Consider the following 22238-nt stretch of genomic DNA (forward strand, 5'->3'; position numbering starts at 1 on the left):
AATAACATTTGTAAATGCAAAACACAAGGATTGCATTGTTGTAATGTAATATTGTTCTGATCATCAGATACGTTTTAAAACAAAACACAAGGTATTTGTCAGTGCGCACAAGCACAGGCTAACGACTAAATGGCTGACTGATACATTCTCTGCCAGTTATTTGCAGTGCAGAACATTTCTGATGTCTAGATTTGTTTTAAAAATATGGGAAGACACACATAAAGTGCTTGTGGAGCAAAATGTTTCTGTGGGGATCTTCTGGCAAAATCTGTGAGGACATTGTGAAGTTATGCCACGCTTACGAGGGTTGTAGCATCAAAAATACAGGTCAGATTACTTCAAACCAGGCACCTTTAGATTCAGCAGAAAATGCTTACCAATTTTGGTGTATAATATGTGTGTATTCAGTTTGAATTGCTGGTGTGAAGAGAGAGAAACCAGGACAATTTTGTTGTGAATGTTGAAACCTGGGAAATTTTAGTGTTTATTACAGTGTTTATTGTTATACATTAAATAAATAAATAAATAAATTTTACTGTTTATCTGGTCACCGTAGCAGGGTGGTACAACTCTCCTCTCTAGTACATCACAACAAAACAAAGGGAGGCGCCAACTTGTGGTGCTATTTGGCATAGCAGTAACACCACATTTACCAGACTGACTATTTCAGCTGGCTGTGTGAGATACTCAGAGGAGAAAGCAAATGACAGGGGAATTTGAGTGAGAATATCACAGTTGCATGCACTCACCTACACATGCACACACACACACACACACACACACACACACACAAGATAAGCAAAAGAGTCCAAAAACATGCCAGAGGATGAAAACAGATTGGCAATAGAGGTTCAGAGAGGAAAGCAAATGAAAGGAAGAAAAAAAGGAGTAAAAAAAAAAAAAAAAAAAAAAAGCAAAGACAGAGCAAAACAATGAACGTGGACCAGGCACTTGTAGCCCACACACAGAAGGAACAAGAGGCTCCTCTTGGAGCCAATCCAAACAAACACTAATTGGTGTTTTAAGCATGCAGCCTACTCTGCAGTCTAGCAGCCGTGCCCTGCAGCATCTTCCCACTCCTCCACCAGACTCATGCCAAGCAGAAATACAGACCGTTTTCATTCATTTTCAATAAGTCTCTCACAGCTGCCCCTCTTTCTCTCTCTCTCTGTCATTGTTTTCATATGTTTTATATGAGGGTGTGAGGTTAATACAATGTATTTTAAGGTGTTTTTAGTTACTCTCTCCTCTGTTTTGTTGTGACAGTAAAGAACCCCTTTTGTGTGAATCACCAGTTCGCTGCACAAGTATTGTGTTTTTATGACCAGATATTGTGGTGTAGTGGTGGCGTACCTGTGCTGCGGTTGTAGAGGGTGTTGGATTCGCGGAAATAAATTAGCACTAGGTGTGGGAGGGTCGGGCATCAATCATGGCCAATTAAATCTACACCTCTCATTCCCTTTAAGAGCAGTGTGTTTCCCGCCACAGCACACTGACAGTTTCATAATGGATGATGAGAACGCAGACCTGCTGGGCCACTTCTCCCAGGAGGAAATTGATGTCAGAGTCCAAAGCCATGAATATATGGCACTGCAAATTTTCCACCAAGGCCAGATGATGCCCGTTTTGACCCTAAAATACATCAACACTATTTAAAACCTAGGACTGGGGAGTAATTCTGGTGCTTTCTTTCTTTCTTTTTTTTTTTTTTTTTTTTTTTTTTTTTTTTTGCATTTTGTATGTTTATTTTTCTGTAGCTAACAAACCAAAATTTAATCCACACTGGGAGATATTCTTAGTATAGCGTACAACAGAAAACAGTAATAATAATAATAATAATAATAATAATAATAATAATCTGTCATCTTAAAACAGAAATGCCCACTGTCAGCATACAATGTGAACTCCTAAAAAATAAATCATAAAGGGCTTCTTTGTAAACTCCCCAGTTTGCAGCAATGTGGAACAAACTGTGTTAATGTGATTTAGGGTGGCATTTTGTTTAAGTTGATTTCACATTTCTGCACATTCATTCATTCATTCATTCATCTTCTAAACCGCTTATCCTCACTAGGGTCGCGGGGGGGTGCTGGAGCCTATCCCAGCGCACATAGGGCGAAGGCAAGGAAACACCCTGGACAGGTCGCCAGTCCATCGCAGGGCAGACTAACAAACGCTGACATTCACACACACAGTCATACCTAAGGGCAATTTAGCTTCTCCAATTCACCTGACCTGCATGTCTTTGGATGGTGGGAGGAAACCGGAGTGCCCGGAGGAAACCCACGCAGACACGGGGAGAACATGCAAACTCCACACAGAAAGGACCTTAGGTGGCATTTCTGCACATCCATGTCATTATGTTTTCCATTCATAATGATGTGCATGATAAGCAGAAATCACTCTTGTTTCATTCAGTACTCTGATTTTATTTGTATTAAGTGACATTGCTTAATGCATGGGTACGGCTCAGTCACATATCCTCAACTCTGATCAAGCTGCACATGGCCAACTCATCATGCTATGAGGTGGTAGAAGGGTAATGTGCTCTGTAATGGCCTAAATTAAGGGGCGATTCTTATCGAAATGTGTCGAAAGCTGCTTGCAAGGAGCATGATGGTCCTCCAGTTCACAGATCCCCTACAGGCATTTGAAAGTGGCAAGACAGGAATGTGCCTTCCATCTGCAGCTTATAATATGATGTGGATGTGGTGCACATTTTTAAAACACTGCACTACACCTCATCCAATACGGATGTCTTCATTAAATATTGTGCAACGATCATGATGCTGTTGTAAAATAGTCACACAAAGTTCTTGGCATTTATGCTAAGATGTGGTCTGCCGTTAGTCTGTCGTTATCTTTCAGTTCTCTACCTGTGTCCTTTTGTCTCCCTTTTCATCTCTTCCTCATTCCCCTCCTCTTTGTCTCTCATCCATCTCACCCCCACCTCTACGCTCCTCCAGCCAAACAGTATGTTAAAGAAACATCACAGCACTCGAGTGTCTAAGATATCCAGGGGGACATCTGATTCGGATAAGACATTCAGACCAAGGGAGCGCTGCTGCATATCTGTTCAAGGGCTCCTTATAATGCGTGTGTCAGTGTGTATTTTTGTTTGTGGTGTTCACTCTAATTTACTCAAGGCTCCTTCTACATAGCGTTCTCCTGAGAAATGTTAAGAGTAAATGCAGCTGATCCATGTCACAGTTATGAGAGTGTTTTTGTTTTTTATTGTTTAGTCTCCATCTTTGGTGCATTCATTGCTGTAGTGTTTTTGTGCTGCAGTTGTCAGAGAACACTTGTCAATCAAATGTTATGAAAGATGCTGTCACATTGTTTTGACTGGATTTTCTGGTGATACAGCTTGGCTATCTGTAGGAAGGCGGATGTGGTGCACATTTGTAAAACACTGCTATCACTGCTGTTGCTAACCGGCCACTTCTTTGATTTATTGCAAAGAAACTGCATTGCCACTGCTGAAACCTTCTTGTGCATTAGGGATTTTTTTTTTTTTCTAAGAAAGACGTTCCTAATACCAGGTGTTTAGAACAACAATTGTCATGAACCGAGGATTGCTTGAATGACTACAGTGTTGTTTCAGCTGAAACTGCTTTTCATTCATATGAAAATGCCAAGCATCATTTCTTAAACTGCTTTGTGTTCTCTGTTTAATGAAAAATAAAAAAAAAATAAAAAAAATTTAAAATGAATGAGTGAACATTTCATGAGCACCAAATACTTATACAGGAAGGCTTCTCTGGGGCTCCATATCTACATGGATCTTGTTTGTGATTATGTTTCTACTTCGGCAAACATCAAGCACCACTTTGCCCTACTCTCATGACTTATACAGAGAATGAATAGCCAAGATTTTCTAGCTTTTATACAAGGACAAAGCAATAAACAAGTATGGCTGTCTGTATATGGCTGTGCCCAGATTTAAGTGCCTGGGAAGAGCCAAAAAATATAGGGGACAAACTCACCTCTTTGGCAGTTTCTCTCCTATGCACTGATAAACACTTCAATTTCCCATTACATAGCAAAAGCAATAAAACAGCATGACAACATCGACAGCCACTTACAAGCATGCACAAGGCAGTGGCTTTCCCTGTGCCTCTCTCTGCTCACCTCTCTTTCCTTTTCTGTCTTCTTGTCTGTTTCTCTCTTTGCACTGACTGGACAGACAGAGACATACAAGGCCAAACAAGGACCATATTTTATACTAACAGCACAATATTGTGGCACTGTAAAAATTCACACTAAAGCATCTCTGGAAACTGGTTTGAACTGATATCAGAAAGATATTTAGATTCTGTTTTCACAAAATGATATACGTAGCAGCTATGGATGACTATGATTGTCATGTCATCTTTCATTTTGGCACAATCTTTTCAATGGTGGGGGCTGTCACATGAAATTGTACTTTATGTTGGGACACAGTGCCCCTGAATGCAGATGACACACTCATACACACTACACATACAAATATACACAGACACAAACACACAGGCAGTGTTGTTTCCTTTCTCCTCTACCACTGGCTGGAAGTTGCAGAGGATGCAATGAAGCGGTGTAGACGGTGAATGCTGACAAATTCAGACCGCTCTCGTTGCCACTGATCAAGTACTGCAGATGAATTGATTCAGTTTTCCCCGTGTGCCTAGCCCAGGGAGCATCACTTTATTAGATTGGGGAATTGAACTCTTTCAGTCTCATATTGGACAAGGTGCTTGTCTGCTCTGTTCCATCATGACTTACCCTACACAACCTGATAGGAGAACAGGCATTATAGCCAATACTTTACATAGTGTTGTCAGGAGAATGGAGAGTCCTGAACACCACAGTGAGACTTTACAACAAATGAAGGTACAGAATAAGCAAGCACACATAATCTTATGGAGGGACAAAGGGTAAGAAAGTGGAGAAAGAGAGACAAATCGGAGCAAGAGGGTATGAAACCAGCTGTTTCCTTATATGAACTCATAATCAGGTCACTTTCCAGAATTGCCCTTTCACACATGTAGCACAGATCAAGAGACGTGTCATCAACTACTAGAAATATTCTGATTGGTTTAGGCGAGGGGTGAAATCACAATCGCCAGTACACATGAGCTCAATCAGACATTACACAGACTTTGTAGCCGGGAGCTGGTGGGGTAAAATCCATTTAATGTCCAGTCTGATTCCGACATCGGTGTGCTCACCTACAGCTCCTCTGGGTAATGTGTAGATCAGTTCAGGGATGCAGTGCATGTGTGAAAGACACTCAGGAAACAGACACAAGGTGACCAAGATTGAGAACGAAAGGCAAGTGAATGCTATTACCAGCCCTCGACTACTTCCTCTTCACAATACAGAAATGGGTTGGGGGAGTCGGGGGGGGGGGGGGGGGCATGAGGGAATAAGAACAGCAGAGGAATGAAAAGCGGCAAAGGAGACGGACAGAAACAGACCAAACTACATTTAGGGGCACAAAGACAGCGAAAGAGATACTGTCTGCCCAAAGAGAAATGTAGACAAAGACAGCGGGCAGACTAAATAACCCTCCTAGCCCCAGCCCTGAGCAAAAGAAAAGTTTTATCCATATTACAAGTGAATATTGCACACAGGGGACAAACTGGAAGTGCATTCAGGTCACTCAGTTCACTGACCCGCTTAAAAGACACCAGTGTTTGAAGTAATACCGTCTTTAAAAACACTGACTTTAATTCAACCCCACTGGTGTCCCACTGAGACGGAGCCTCCACCACCAGTGATAAGTCGCATCTAGGAATAATCTTTTCAGCAACTGGACCAGAACAATGAGCCTCTTTATGAATCTGCAAAATGAAGGTGCACAGGGGGTCCATGCATACGAGAGCTCATGGCAATGGATAAAGAGGGTGAAATGCACAGAGGAGCACACTGACGGGTGGGTGAGTTGTCAATGGAGGAGACTGTCCTCGGGCAAAAAAAAAAAAAAGTTTGTAGGCTATAGCAGTTTCTAAAAACCTATAAGCAAGTTTTAAAGTAAATCAACCTGTAGTGGTCCTGTAAATAACAACACTGCGGTGTAGTATTAAGGGAGCGACAAAGTCCACTGGGGGGCTGGCTAATATTAGAGAACTTTAGCTAATGTTTTGCAACCTTAACCCTGACCTTTTCTTAAACTGAACCGTGACTTTTTCCATAACTTAACCATTACGACAAATCATCATATTAAGCCACAAGCTGAATAACAGCTGAGTCAGCAACACAGCAGGAGCAGGCAATAGAGGCCTATTGAGCATCTCAGACAATTGAAATAATTCAATAGTAATTCAGACTAATTTGCATCTGGGGAAAATACTGAAAGCACTGTGGGCAAGATTTATTTAGGATAAAGGTTTAAGCAATTTAATAATTCATTTACATTTACAAATGTTAAAAAAATAATAATTTAAAACCAGACATAGATGAGTGCTTTCTCATTATTCAGAACAGTAGACTTTGTTAGGCCACTTCATAATGGCTGTTAAAATCTTCATGCAGCTGTCTTAATGGATTTGATGGATTTTAGATACTCAAATAAGTTTTTATAACTTTTTGTAGTTGATTATAACTGCTTTGGTTTGTATTAACATGATCCATCAACGCTGACATTTGCAACTTTTTTATTGCAGAAGACCTATTAATTAAAATAACATTAGTCTAGTAAAGTTCAGTCATTTCTCTCTTCAGCAGAAAACTTCTGCCTGTACAGCTTACGACCTCACACTGTCGCATGAATTGTGAATTGTGAAATGTGTTTTAATTTCTCAACCTTTTTGGAAAAAGTCCATGATTCTACAGCCACATTTGCGAAATTTGAAATCAGCCTCTGTTGTGACTTGGCAAATAGACTTAGGAAATCATGTCATGTAATAAAGTTCCTTTGGTGCAAAAAAAAAACTACTGTGTTTCCTTGCAGCGTGTATCCCCTCAGTAAATCCTAGCCTTGAGCAAGAGTCTGTTAGCCAGGCTAGTACGTGGGTTTTCTTCTTCTTTGGCACCGTTGTGCTGATTACGGCATAGCGCCACAGTCGAATGTGCAGGTATTGTATTCAAATTAGATAATTCTATTAATTCTGAACATGAATGTGGCATCTAGGCTGGCCCATGTTTCTTTTGCTTTGGACACTGGCCTGACTCTGCGGGTCAATCAGCAAGCCAGGCCGCCAGCAATAGTTCTGGTTCTCCTGATGGCTGATGCCTGGCGTGGCATCATCCATCACCACCAAGCCTCATCCTTCTCATCAGCATACAGCTGCATGAGGGTGAGCGCAGGGACAAAGAGAGATTCTAACATACTAGGACAGACCCGTAGAGATGGAAACAGAGGGCCTGTTCCCAGCCTATGAGCCTGGCCATGTAGCCTGGTGGATAGAAGCCATAAAACGTGCAACATCCTCCCCGCCCAAGTCATCCAGTGTGCTGGCGATGTCATCATGCATGGAGCCAGGTACGTTTGGTGATGCTTGATAAAGAGAAGGTAAAGTCTAATAATACTAGGTCTTGTTTTGTCAGTTAGTTTGTTAGTTTGTTTTTCTGTGTGTTGGATTGTACATTTGAAAGCAAAATAAAATTCAAATGCTGGTCAACACTCGTCAGCCCAGCACTGAGAGGGCCAAGGGTCATACAGTCACCCTTTTCAGCATTTCTCAGTTCAGTGTTGTTGTCTGGGGTAGGACTCACTCAGAACCTTTGCCACCTTAGTTTCTTAGGCAATTACAGTCAGTGATTCCAGTTCTTGGGTGGCTTGATGACCTGAGTGTGTTTAAAGCCCATGCCTACAACACGAAAACGGTGAGAATGAGGGCACTGCAAGCACCTGGACACGCATCTGTTGGAATAGTCGGAATAGTTAGCAGTGAGTTAGGCTAGGTGGAGAGGCATGAGAACAAGGCTAGCTAGAAGGGTAACCAAGGGACTGAGACCAGGGAGTGCAATGAGGACAGCTGACCAGATAGAATGGGCAGCTGGCCTGGGAGACAGCACAGTCGTGTTTGGCAGTAGCAGGTGCAGGGAGCAGAGGGCACCTGAGGCAGGGAGGCTGGTACTGAAGGGGACTAGAGAGCACAGGCAGCAGGCCTGCAACCAAGAAGAGCTTGGCAGAGCTGACTTACATTCCTGAATCTTTCAGACCCTGCTGAGGCTGATCTTAGGATATGTCAGGTGGTGACTGTAAGTGAAAAGGTTTGAATGGGCAGGTAGATCAAAGGTTTGCAAGGGAGAATCTATAAGATCACACGAGAGGAATGTCAGCTGAGGAGGAGTAGCACCTCAGTGTCCTATATGCTGTCCAGGAGGCCTGGGCGTCTTTGGACACAAGACGTGCTATTGTCTGTCAAAGCCAGAGGTGCAGTTAGATGATTCTCAGGGTGTCAGAGCTTTAACACGATATGATGAAAGAGGACGTATCTTGAGCCTCCATTCCTTTAGAAAGAATGGGAGCACGTCTTGATGGAGGCTCTCAGTTTTGTCAAAGACATACACAACCACCTACTGATATGTATCAGAGAAGCTATAACATGAGCACACACGGTCTCTCACACACTGAGACAGAGCCCCCACCACCAGTGAGAAGTCGCATGTAGGAATAATCTTTTCAGCAACTGGACCAGAACCATGAATCCCTTTTTTGAATCTGCAAATGAAGGTGCACAGGGGGTCCATGCAGTGGGACACAATGAGTCGCATAATTCATTGTTGATACAAGGAGAGATTACGTTCACAGAGTTTGAGTGAGCTGTAATCTTGGAAAAATTGCTCTGGGACTTGTCCTTGTCTTGCAAACTCTGTGTGATTGTGAGTAAGTGTGTGTAAGTGTGTGTGTGTGTGTGTATGCGTGTGTGTATAAGCATGGCCTCCCTGGAGAGAGAGCACACTAGCTCCCAGATTGTATTTCCTCTTTCATTCAGTTCTGGGACAGAGTGCAAAACCAGACATCATTTCAGTACTACACACTGTGGTTCGTGACCGTGGGAAGTGGAGCAATTCAGGAAGATATGAAAACGCCAGCCGTCTTCACCTCTGCTCAATACTTTATTAAGTCAACATTTTGGTGTAAACCTTTGTCAAGACATTTAAGGAGTGGAGCAACTCACCTAAAATATACTCTGGATGATCATTACATTGCCCTCATCATATAGCAGAATTGCCCCCAAAGCAAAGCTGAATATTTATTTCCTATGATTAGTGGTAGTTATTCCTTGATTGTGCAAAAAGGAGCAAATTTCTCCCAAAGCTCCAAACAACAGAGACGAGATTCATTTTGAGAGCCAGGATGTTTAAAAAATGTATGCACTCATGTTGCTCTAAGGGGCTCTGGATAAATGCATCTGCCAAATGGCATATGGCATGTGCCATCAAGAGACTAATCCTCAAGGTTTTCTATCGCCAGTGTATCGCAGGCTGACTCTATGGAGTGACACAGGGACAGTGACAATACCCATAGCGATTTCATGGCGATATGGGCAAGGTTGATGGTTCATATACTAAAATTAGAACTGTTATAAAATCGTGGTTTTAATGGAGGGTGATGAAGAAAAAAGGATTTATGTCCACAGAACCAGCTGCCAAAACACAGAGCTAGGATTTGAGACTTTGTTCTTGGATTTACAGCTTTAGGAGATAGTTGTTCACACTGGAAAATATAGTGTTAAACACCAAAGATAAGATTGGACTGAGAAACTGATTAAATCACAGAAAGAACAATTGGGTCCTCTCACAAACATTATAACTTAGTGACTTAAATCCCTCAACAAAACATAGGTGAATATGCACACAAACAAAGCAAGTGACAAGTGTTTATCACACACGAAGCTCCAGAGATGACTTTAATTCACTACAAAGGAAGGCAACAGAGCAGCTGGGCCATTCAATAAAAATGTGCCGTAATATTGTCATGATTGATACCAACTGTGCCAGCTACACCATATTGACTGTAATGATATTGTGATGTTTATTTACTTTATTATTTTTTTTTTTTCTGACTATTGCAATTGCATTACATGGGCACACAGCTTTTTACATCATATTGTGCTGGAGTTTTTTGATTTATTTTTTTATGAGCTTTGTTTAGTAGATTTTTTTTCATATAGTAAGACATGCAGTTTGATTTTTAGGCTTGGGATTCTGCACTGTACAAGAAGACAGTGTTCAGGAGGCAGCCTGAAGTCCCATTTCTTCTAATTTAGTCTCTTGTGATGTGGAAACTGCAGTGGTCAGTGCTGTGGTTTTGATTTTTTTTTAATGTTATTTGCAGCCATCAGAACTCTTTTTTCACAGTGATATTACTTAATGTTATTCTCAACTGTTTGAGGGTTGTTTTTATTGGTGAAGGTGGAATGAAGCAACTAAGATCATTTGTACTCAGCATTTAGTATGACAGCAGCCTATCAGAGAGAGCCAGAATGGACTGGCATAATGTTTTGCAGCTACTGGTCTCAGTTGTATAAAAGAACAAAAGTTTCAGTTGTGACTCCTGACACTAATATTATATTTGAGTTGGCTTTCAAGCACAGCTAAACAAGGCACACAGGAGGTTGCACTTGTAATATGTGTGTCTCTGTGTTTAAAAATTATCCACCCACCTTTTTTTATTCAAAAATACCACACTGCAGTCTCATGTTCCATTCCAACAAAGAATGTAAAATAATGGATCCAAATGCAAACTTAATGTGTTTCATTTGCGTCTGCCTGGGTGCTAGCTAATGGGTAGTATTTAATAATGTCCCCTATAATAGTGCTATAGTGAGAATCCCAGCATTATGTGGCTACTAGATCATCTGGCATGAAATCAATTATAATATTCTACAACCTAATTTCGCTCGACTCAATATTATTCTATTATAAAATCTCTTTGTGTATCTTAAGCAAATGAGTAAAAACAGTCAGCCGGGCTGTGGAGTTAAAAGTGCAGTGTGTAACATTTTAACGTCGGAGACACTGAGACATTTGAGTGAGTGTAATTGCTGCACACAAATGGGACAAATAAGTACCAAAATGTTTGTGACAGGTAGCACTGTGGTTTATGGGCAGTAGGGTCTTAATTTTGGGAAATGCAAAATGCTGCATGTTGCACCTTTAACAACTGCACTACCTTGTTTGCCACAGTGACTCACCTGTTTGATGGCACACAGGAGCTTGCCATAGCAGAACACGATGACCAGGAATGGCACAATCAGGCAGAAGACAAACAGGCAGATGATGTAGGATATGTTATTTGCTGTCTTGGCCGTCCAGTCGACAGAGCAGGTGGTCCCAGGCCCCTCGGGTCCATAGTGGCTCCAGCCAAAGAGCGGCGGCATGGTCCAGGCCAGGGAGTAGCCCCAGGACAGAGCGATGCCCAGGAAAACCTTGTGGTAGTTGGAAGAGTCGGCCTCTGTGGGTGTCATCATGGTGCTGTAGCGCTCATAGGACAGGACAGCCAGCGAGATCAGAGACACGATGCCTGGGACAGGATAGGCAGGACACACACACACAAACACACACACACACACACACACACACACACACACAAGCATATACACACCCATGCATATACAAAAGGAAAGTGTTCACTCACACAGCAAGCATAAACACAAATGCACATGCACAAACGCATAGACAAACAAACACACACACACATACACACACACACACACACACACACACACACACACACACACATATACACACCGTTAATACAAGGAGTCACAAGGTGTAAGCAAAATAATTCTCTAGTCAGCATGTGCGGGAGTGTTCATCCGTTTTATGTGATGGCTGAGGTGCTTGCCAATTAATGGGGCCATGAAAACAGATGAATATACACGATGACTCCAAATATTTATCTACTCTACTGAGGAAAACATGCACAGTCATTGTGATAAGGCTTACAGCACTTTACTTTGCAAAGCTAAAATGGGCTTTATGCTTACAGCAGGGGTGGTGAACCTGCCCACATGCAGCTCTTTGCTCCTGTGTGGCTCGGGACGGTTCTATCAGAGTTCAAGGCCTCATTCTGTCTTTCATTTACCGCAATCATTTCCTATTGGTTGTCACAGCTGTTAGTTCACTACCATGGTTGTCCTAGTTGGTACACACCTACTTCAGCATTTGGCTTTCCAACATTTTTTTAGAAGGATGAGAGAAAAAGAGATAGATAGTACAATCGAGCTGCGAGCACAGGCGAGCACGCAAGAGAAAGAGAGCCAGCGAGGCGGTGCTGTGAATAAGAAAGCCAATTAATGAGAGAAATAAAATGTTACTTTCTGATTTTTTACAAATCAATAATCAAACACTCAACAGGGGATTTACTGTGGAGACACATGCTCTTAGTTAAATTTCCTTCTCTGCATTTCTCCTCATTCTCTCCCTTTCGAACTTTCCCTGGCCAGATTCGTCCTCCCGTAGGCAGGATGAACCAGAGCTTCTTGTGATAGAAAAACACTTTAAAAAGTGTCAATAATCCGTCAACAAGGGGGTTAAAATAGGTTCAATAGCCTGATGCTTTATGACTGTAAAAAAAAAAAAAAAAAAATGACACGTAAAGTCTAATTTTTACTCAACGTTAAATACAGACATGGATACAGGCAAAACCTTGTGTCCATACTGTGTTCATTTTGTCCATATTCGTGCACCTTTTCAGCAAGCTTGTGGATATGAATGAAATGGAGCAGTACCACTGAAAATCAATGGGGGCAATATAGCCAGCAGCTCATGCGAGATCAGTCTATGAGAGAGACACGAGGAAGAAAATTCTCTCATCAGCGGTATTATAGAAAAGCTATCTCCATCCTCCTGTCACAGTGTATTTAATGATCCCACAGATAACCGCTGTCTACAACACTCTCTCTTTGTAGCAGGTACATTATTATGACTTCCTCCACTGTCGCAGTGTTTGTTGTTGTCAGGAACTTTTAACTCTGAGCTGCCCATTAGTGGATTTATTGCTTAACACCCATGCCAACATAAAGGACGCATGATAGTATGTGGGCAGTGATGGTACATTGTTTGAAACAGAAATAGCTATTTTTGTATGGAGTATAAATGAGCCTCAAAACAGCTGTCACTGTTTCAAATGTCAGCAGACTAATTTGTTTAATCTTCAGAGGTCCTTAGACTGCAGTAGAAATGCAGACAGCAATGGGCTCCAGAAACTTTTTTTTTACTTCTTTGAAATGAGGCTAGTTTACCCAACCATGTGATTAGGCCTATATATCACTGTTGCTGTTGTGCAGGCATGCATGTGTTGTGCAGCTCTTTGCAATGGTGTTTGTTTTTTTTTTTTTTTTTTTTTTTTTTTTTTTTGGCTCTTCATGCTTTACTGGTTGGCCACCCTGGCTTTACAGTTTCAAAGACCAGACACCTATGAGTTTCACAATAATTGTGAAAGTTCAGCAAAAAGAAACTGTGGCATCCATAGTGGTGCAATCATCTAATATTTCAGTCTACACACCAGGGCCTGCAGCAGATACAGACTTTAAATCACAAGCAAAAGTGTTCCAGCCAGGCAGAGCCCATGTAATGAAAGACATCACAGCAGCTTTCAAAGAGCACAGGAAAGTCCTTTCTTATCATACTGTAATCGCTCAATAAAAACACACACATCCACCCTTTCCCTCTGTCACGATTGGGCTCTCTTTCTTTCTCTCCCCTCTTACTCTCTGCAGTAGCCTGGATCTCAGTGTTCCTCCTGACCCTTCATCCCTTTTTATCCTGCTTGGTATTCATTTTAAAGCCAGTAGGATTCGCGAGGCCATCTCTCATGCCTATTGATTTTCAATGGCAATGAAATGGACCTGAACCGGACAATCATTTAAAGAGACGGTCTGGACCTTTTGCAGAGGTGCCACTGCCATGACTGCTCAGTGCAGAGAAGGAAGGAGGGTGTAAAAAGAGCAGGGAGAGAGAGGGGAGGGAAGGAAGGCGGGGAGGGAGGAGAGCCCTGTCTCCTAAAAATTATGTTCTCATTGAACTAAACTGCATACTCAATTACCTTTCGAGGGGAATGTCGAGGGCAAGTTTTTGTAGCCAGAGTAATGAAATTGGCTAAAATGCCACCCAATATGATATACGAAATATGTTGATTAGAAACATATTTGTGATACAAATATTGACATGTTCACCTGTAAACATAATTGAGAATGCAGTTCAGTTGCATGGGCACATCATTTTTAGGAGAAAGGGAGTGGAGGAATGTAGACCGGGAGGAAGAGAGAAAGAGAAGACAGCGAGAGGAAAGATGGAATTGGATACACAAAAAGACGAGACACAAGTGATGTTGGATGTTGGACGCTGGACAAAGATGAAGAAGGCTATCAGCATTGTTTTGAGAATGCTGATTAGTGACAATCAATGGTTTTGTGGGACTTAATCAGAATGTGTGTGTATTTGCATGCACACACATACATGCAATAAGCCCAGATCTGTGTTTTCATGTGTGTGCAGAGAGAATTGACTCTATTTATCCATGATAGTGGTGTTTGAGCTATAGGGCTCAGGGCTTTATGATTTCTGTTGCCTCCAGACATCCCACTCATGTTCCTTTACCTGCCTTGCTGCAAGCTTTCACTGCCTCAGCTCAGCTCCTCATACAAAGCCGAGATGTATCATAACCTCCATCCACTGCTATATTACAATCTGTGACAAGGTAAAACACAGTTCTAAAGCTTTTACAACAACCCCTGTTTCTGTATTGAATAACTGAGACATAGCGAACAATCCCACACATAATTCAGAGACATTTCGACAGCTTTGGCTTTCAACTCATTTTTACTTCATTTTTACTCTATCTCATCCAATCACTGTTTTCCTGGGGTGCTACAATTCTATGTCTTTAGTCAGTGAAGTTTTAAATGAGCCACAAAAATACCGTGGGGACTGCCCCTCACAACAAGTGGGCTCTCTCGCCGCTGTCATCTCCTTGTGATATTGTGTACAGCCAAGTATCTCCAGTAAACACTGATCTAATGCAATGGCCCCCAACCTTTATTACCATAGGGAGGCACTGGCAGAAAAAGCCGTTGTCCCAGTGTAATTTAGTCCATGTAGTGAGAGTTAGTGAAAGTGTCATAGGACAACATAAACTGAATTAATGGATTTCACTGTGAGAGACAAAATGAGATGGAAGACTTGTGAACTTTAAGTTGGTAGCCGGGGGAATGTAGCGTGCTCTCTGTGCCCTCTCCTTTATTGCCTCTGCAAAGAAGGTGAAACCGGCAGGGGGTTATATGACCGCCCAAGTTTGTCCGTCAGCAGGATAACTCAAACACTATTGGACAGCTTTGTACAAAACTCGGTGTGAAGGTTGGTCATTGCCCAGGAAAGACGTGATTAACTTTTTGAGCACAAACAGGACCTAAGCGCCCAGCTGTGACCTTGGTCTACATTCTACTTAGTGCCCTCTTGCTAGCTATAGCGACCTAGAAGAGGTGCGAGGACTCCACAGCCGACAGGAGACTGAGTGCATAAAACCGAGCAGACATCAATGGCATCCTCCCTTTTTGCACTGGTGACAGCAGCCCCAAGCAAACCAAATGGTGACAAAGTGGTGAGGACTCGGCGCTCTCAAGGCACTCCACAAAAGCAATGTGACATCCCTCTGCAACCCAATCTGCCTGGCCCAGTCTAGCCGGTCGATCCAATTCCCAAAGGCATCCTGCGGCTGGAGATAACGTGTGCAAATCTCGGTAAAAGCGGGTCTTTGCTATATCTGCATATTTGTGTGCATGAACTCATACAGTGTTGGTCTGGCTCCCTTGATTTTGGAATTCACTGTCTCCACTAACCTGCTTGCAATATATCTCATATTTTGTATTTGTATACTATAAATATTTTTACTTGTTCTTGTAGTTTATTAAGACTCAATTGGAATCGGTACAGTAGCAAAGGGCCACAGGTGAGCAGAGATTGAAGTGTATCTCACCATTTGTGAAAAAGCAGGATTAAAGAGCACTTCATCACAAAAATTAAATTTGGGTCATTGATGATTAAATCTTATTGGTTAATGATAGATTACAATTTAAAAAGATATTTGTTTAATAATTTAAGTCATTTAAACTTTCAGATGCCCTACATCCCAAATCCCAAGGTGGAAGTGTTTTAGCAAATTTTTCAGATGTCACGCTGATAATGTCTATGAATAAGCTTCCAGCAGTCATCCAGCTTTGATTGTGGATCCAAATCAAATCCCACTTTCTCAAAATTGCAAAAACTAATTAGCAGCTCTCTTCCATGACTCACATAGAGTGGCATCAAAATATGAAATCTAATAACCATCGTCATTAAATCACTGAGCCAGCTGACGCCAACCTTCCGCCTTCATGCTATCCAAATAAAAAATCTTATTTAAAGCTGATTAGGATTTTCACTTTTGATATGAAAACTAGGTTACGCTGGCTGGTCCTATCAGATGTGTCCATTCATTGGATGAGACAAACTCCCTCCCTGGCTGCACCGTATGGAAAAGACAAGGGATTCATTATTCAAATCCATATAACGTCATGGAGGACGCCCATACAACTTTCGACCTAACCTCGTAGCATCTAAAATCAAACATCATCCTCCCTCCATCCTCCAGGCTGCCGGTAGGATCAAAGCCAGCAGCTAAATCTAATACTCACAAAATAAATGTCTTATGATCTGGTAATGTTTGAAATATAGAGAGGTCTCCTTCTTCTCTGACTCTTTCTGTTTGTCTTTGAGAAAGTACCACTTGTCCCTGATGCTGCACAGTTTGAAATAAAATATGGGATTGAATGGAGTTGTGTTTACTGTGTAAATCTCACTTGTCAGTAACAACTTTGTGTCCTTCCGGGACATAAGAACTGAGCAAAATCAGAATCTGATTTGCCAGTGTCTAGCAAGCAAAGAGCAATTGGGGCTTGGTGACATCATCCTGTGTACAGGGTTGAATATTCACACTAACAATGTGTTTAATAGATATCTTTGTCTAAGCTTTAAGAGACCTCTAATTCACTATTTATTACACAAGCTCATTAGCTGGCTCACTCTCGCTGACCTTTACAAAGGAGTAGCACTGTTCTGTCTTCCTCTCCGCTGAGACTCCCTCTTGCCTTCATATCAAATTAACATCACTCAGGCCAGGTGTGCGTCTGCATGTGTGTGTGTGAGAGTGTGTGTCTCCGTGATGAACATACATTTCCTTTCCTCTATGCATGTGTGTATTCATCCGTTTCTGTGCCTGTCTCTGCACCGGTGTGAGAGCTCAGAATCGAGCAGGGCAATCTAACTTCCGTATGCAGCCGGTAGGCCCAGCAGTCCAAGGTTAATCCAGTGACTGTGTGCACAGTCCACCTGAGGCAGAGGGAGGCAGCCCGCAGTATGCAGGGACACTCAGGACTGATGGCAGGATGTCAAATAGAGAGAGAGAAGTCATTCTTCTTCCTCCATTGTATAATGAAAGACAATAAAGTTCAGTGAGATAGAGAGGAAAATGCAAAGCGTTGGGCAGGAGAGGTGAATTGGCTAAATGGATGCCAGGAGGCTGACAGCAAAGCAAACGGCATGAGAACAGAAAAGAAAAGAAGACGGTGTGAGTGAGTGTGTGTATTTGTGTGCTCAAGGATAAGAGCGTGCACACGTGTCTCCCAGAATAGTCTTCAACTCGTGCTCTCGGCACAAAGTCAAAGCAGTAGTTCCTCAAATTGTTCAGTCATTCAAAAATCTGAGAAGTTGTGAGCTAAAAGTGCGAGAGTGCATGCAAAACGTACAGATCCATTGTGAGAGAGAGCCGGGGAAAAGCATCCTAACAATAACCTAACAATGTTTTTTGTCATCGACAGTGACGCCCTCTAATTTGAAGGAACATCGATCATCCTGAAAACCTTTATGGTGTCTTGTTGAAGACAGACACAGCCACTTTGTCAATGCTGCAACTGGCATTATTCGTCTCAACAATCAATTTCACTTTTTCTTCCTCTGTCTCCTTCACACTCACTCTCTTAGTTTTTATGAGCCCATTGAGGAATTACTCATCCATAACCAATGGTAGCTCTAATGATGTCTGCAAGCCATCGTGCCCAACACACATGCACACATACACACATAGACACACACATACACACATTGTTCTTTTGCTGTCTCTTTCTATCATTCTCTTTCTCTCTCCCTCTCTACATGTCCTCTCTTCTTCTGTTGTGATTTTATCTTGTAGATGCCAAATCTTGTCAGGCGGGCTTTAGTAAATTGGCTCCTTGTGGATGTCAGTGTGACACAGCTTAAGACAGTGCTTAATCTCAGCATAGCATTACAGTTTGCGTGACATATTGGATAAGCGAGTACAAGTCAACCACATCCAAAGTACTTGGAAGTGGTGGCGACTTTTCTCATTCTCTCTGATATGACTGAAACGAAGTTATCCACTTTTGAAAGTTGCTAACACGTCCCGGAGGAAGAGGCAGAGCGCTCCTCAACGCCTCCCTTTAATTTAAAAGTTTGACAGATTCAAGAGGTCTTCTGCAAAGGAAAACTCAATTTAGATGAGTTGAGTTTAGCATTCTATATGAAAATTTTAGCGATGGCTAGGGGAAAGCAAGAGACCAGCCTGGAGGATGCTGATGATAACAGTCATGGTGAAATGTCAAAAAAGACAGAAAAAGGAGTGTGCTGGTAGATCAATTTTGGTTTCTAACAGTATGCCATGGTGTTGCAAATCTCTCTTCTCTGGCTACACTCACAACATTTGAATAAAAAAAAAATTGGAATTGATGGCAATATCAGAGAAATTGCACATGTAAAGGGACTTATACAACAAATTAGTTTCTTTCCGGCTTGCAGGCAACAAATAGGAAACTAGTTTTTATCATTTGGTTTCTCAGCCTTTATCATTTGGTTTCTCAGAGGTATAGTAGTGGTAAATCCATCACTCTTACAATATTTGTTAGGGTTAAAGTCAGCTGGCTTTACAACAAGGTGAACAGTCCAATGTGCTAACATAGACAAGGAACAAAGAAAATCAGATACCTGTCTTACAACAGCTTGAAAAGTCACTTGTTGGTGTCATTTTTTTTTTCCTCAAAGACTAGAGAGTATTTTTGTCTAAAGGAAAGTGACCATGGTTTAATTTGATGTGAGTTATAGTACTTTTCAATTAAGTTCTTAAGGTTCCTAAGACCTAAAAGTTTTAAACATAGCCTTTCAACCCCGCTGAAGTGACAGATGTCAGCATAGCTTTCAAATCTATGCCAAGTAGCTAGTTTTAATGCTGTTGAATTTTCTGACAACTGTGATCTTGCCCCCGCTTAAGTATAGCAAGAATACAGACAGAATGAGAGTTTAATGATGACAGTTGAGCCCAGTAATGTACAGAGCGGATTTTCATCTTGGCCAAATCTCTCCAAAATTCTGTAGGAATTGCTTGTGGAGCATCTTTTGAAATAAGATGTGAACTCACCGTTATTCTTGCAACATAACTTCTGACTAGACAGGAGCAGGAGGGTGGCTTTGAAATCTTTTAAGGCAATTAGTGGGTTAAATACTGTAATGAAACCTGTTCATTAAATAACAAGGCATGAGTTGGAGCAAGGACTGGATAATTAAAAAAGAGCAATTTTTATGTTTTACTCATTATTCCAACAAATCATTATACCCAGTCCCCTCCTGAGTATCAAGGAAATGTCAATCCAATATTAAGAGTTCTTAAGTTCCATAAGAGCCTTAAGTTCCATAAGGCTCAAAGATCTGGGTAATGTCTGTCTGTCATGTAATTTTGATATGACACTAATCAGATGCAACTTTGATGTGGCACCACATATTCACTTGGCTAAAGATGAAGAGTGAGCTGTTGTGATAGTCTTAGCACCCAGCCAGACAGCACATCCTGGCCCAGTTCCAGCCAGATGGCTTATTCTCAGTTGCAACATTGTGACCCATTTGCGTATATATCAGCACTCCTGCAGAAAGGTAGACATCAGCGTCACCTTTCTCATTACAACTTTCCTGTGGGTGATTTTATTGTGCTGCAAATGCCGGCTATGCATCTGCTTCAGTCCCATCTACCGCCTGGGCGGCGGGAGCATGCAAATGAGCCACAGTGGGTAGGCTACTGAAGGCTTCCCTGGCCTCAGGCACAGACACTCAACTTTATGGTAATAGGCTTTTAGCAACCACCTAATCAGAGGCTCCACAGTTCTTCATATGTCCAATACCCAAATCACCCACTGATATTTTATGTGACTTGTTTTCAGAGACTATTACGAAATGTGAACCAATGACCAAGCATCTGTAAAGGAGTACTGAGCACACCAGGGAGCTTTACTAAACTATTGCCAATGATCTGCATGTGATTTGCTTACGCAGCTTCCATAAGTGGCTGGAAGTCATCCAGCAGCCTATCATGCAGCTCAGCACGAGAAAACACGTGTACTGCACCATAAAGAGCAAGACAATGCCGGTTTTTACAACTTAGGCTAATTGTGTGGACAAAAAACTGCCTATCCACCTTCTGGGCAGGCATCATCACTGTATATACAGCCTAGTAAAGTCTATGACCTGGCAAGATCTCTGAGAATGATACAGCCTATTGTCATCACTGCCAGTATTGTTTTTTTTTTTTTTTATTGCGTCACATGAATTTCTCTAAACTATGTTACCATCACAGATAATGAGAGTATCTAACCAATCAATCAATCAATCAATCAATCAATCAATCAATAACTTTATTTGTCTCCAGTGGGGCAATTGGTTATGCAGCAGTGGGATGCATATATTTAGCACACATAAAACACAGGGAACATATATACAACACTAAGACAAAAAAAAAAAAAAAAAATCAATACACAGGAGAAATACTCAGTCAATTAAAAACATAAAAAGGCAAACCAAACCAGACCTACTTTTACCCGGACCTTACCGCACACGCACACACACACACACACACACACACACACACACACACACACACACACACACAAATTCATAAGCTACAGAGGCTGTTAAATCATTCAAATGTGCTTGGACAGGCATATCTGAATCAGGATAGGCCTAATAATAAACATGACATTTTCAGATTTTGTAAACATGAAATGACAAATGTCTCAGTTCGCCCGTACTGGAACAATAGGCTGCGTGGTTATGAGGGCTGCTTTTAATCAAAGTTTAATGTGGCAACAAAAACGCAACATGAACCCCTAAATGATGATTATAATGCATATATTTTATTTTCCAAATGTTCTTTTTCGACAACTGAGCAAGCTTAACAAAACCTGGTCTCACAATCGCAGTGCGCTGGGAAGCCTCCCACCTACAGCGCATCATCAGTCATGTTTTAGCAATCACAAGAAGATGAAAATATGCTCCCCATATGATGCGAAGAATAAACAGAAGTTCCACATTAACATAGCCCAGTACATTGCGCGTTTATACTCACCAAACAGGGAATTAGCGAAGCCGTACCAAACGCATCCTCCTTCTCCTATGAGCCATCTTCCCTGCGTGCTGGCCGCGAAGCTGAACGGAGTCCCCAGTACGCACACCAGCAGGTCGCTGATGGAGATGTTAATCAGGATCAGGTTGATGGGGGACCGCAGCATCTTATAGCGCCAGAACAGCACAAGCACAAGCAGGTTGTTCAGGAGTCCAAAAGTGCCGATGAAGCCCAAGCACACAGCCACAACCAGGTGCCCGGTCGGGGTGAGGGAAGTCCGGTATGAGCTGGACCCCAGGTGTCCTTCCCCGGCTCCAGCACAAAGCGCGCTGTTGACCCCTGCGCAGCCGCTCAGGCTCACGTTGGACAAGATCATCGCAGTCAGGATTCACGGTGGCGGCACATGGGGCGCACACTTTGCACTGAACAGGAGCTAATTTGTCTTTGACATTTTTGTATATGAAAGAAATGGAATTTAAAGAATAGACGTCGCTCGCAGCCAGAGTCACTTGTTGCTTCGAAATGAACTATCCCTAAGTGGAAAAGTAGAACGAAATAGAAATATAGGCTAATAGAGTTCTTTGATGGGAATATGAGAACTTTTGTATCTCAGTTCAGGGGGTTGTGGGTGTTCAAAAATTAGGCGCAAAAAAAAAAAGAAAAAGAAAAAGAAAAAAAGTTTTGAGCGGCTGTGCTCCACCGTGTGGTAGTTTTAAATGCACACACCCCCACTCTCACTCTCACACAGACGCTCCTGTCTCTCAGACAGACACCTTCCCTTGCTCTCCGTGTTTAAATCTCTGGTAGCTGACGTCTGGGCGGGGGAGCGGAGCGCGCCGCGGCTCAATGGGAACAGGACAGCCTGGAA

General features: G+C 42.1%; 1 protein-coding gene across 1 annotated transcript in view; it reads right to left on the reverse strand.

Annotated features, from left to right (window-relative positions):
• The window catches only part of tmtopsa (teleost multiple tissue opsin a), a 78138-nt gene extending 56392 nt beyond the window's left edge, over positions 1-21746 (reverse strand). The window contains exons 1-2 of the mRNA XM_030074639.1: positions 21374-21746; positions 11127-11455 (exon numbers count right to left, since the gene is read on the reverse strand). Of these exons, the coding sequence (XP_029930499.1) occupies positions 11127-11455; positions 21374-21746 (702 nt within the window). The remainder of the gene's footprint in view (positions 1-11126; positions 11456-21373) is intronic.
• Between the last annotated feature and the right edge of the window lie 492 nt (positions 21747-22238).

Source organism: Myripristis murdjan, chromosome 17, assembly GCF_902150065.1.
Source record: "Myripristis murdjan chromosome 17, fMyrMur1.1, whole genome shotgun sequence".
Classification (NCBI taxonomy): domain Eukaryota; kingdom Metazoa; phylum Chordata; class Actinopteri; order Holocentriformes; family Holocentridae; genus Myripristis; species Myripristis murdjan.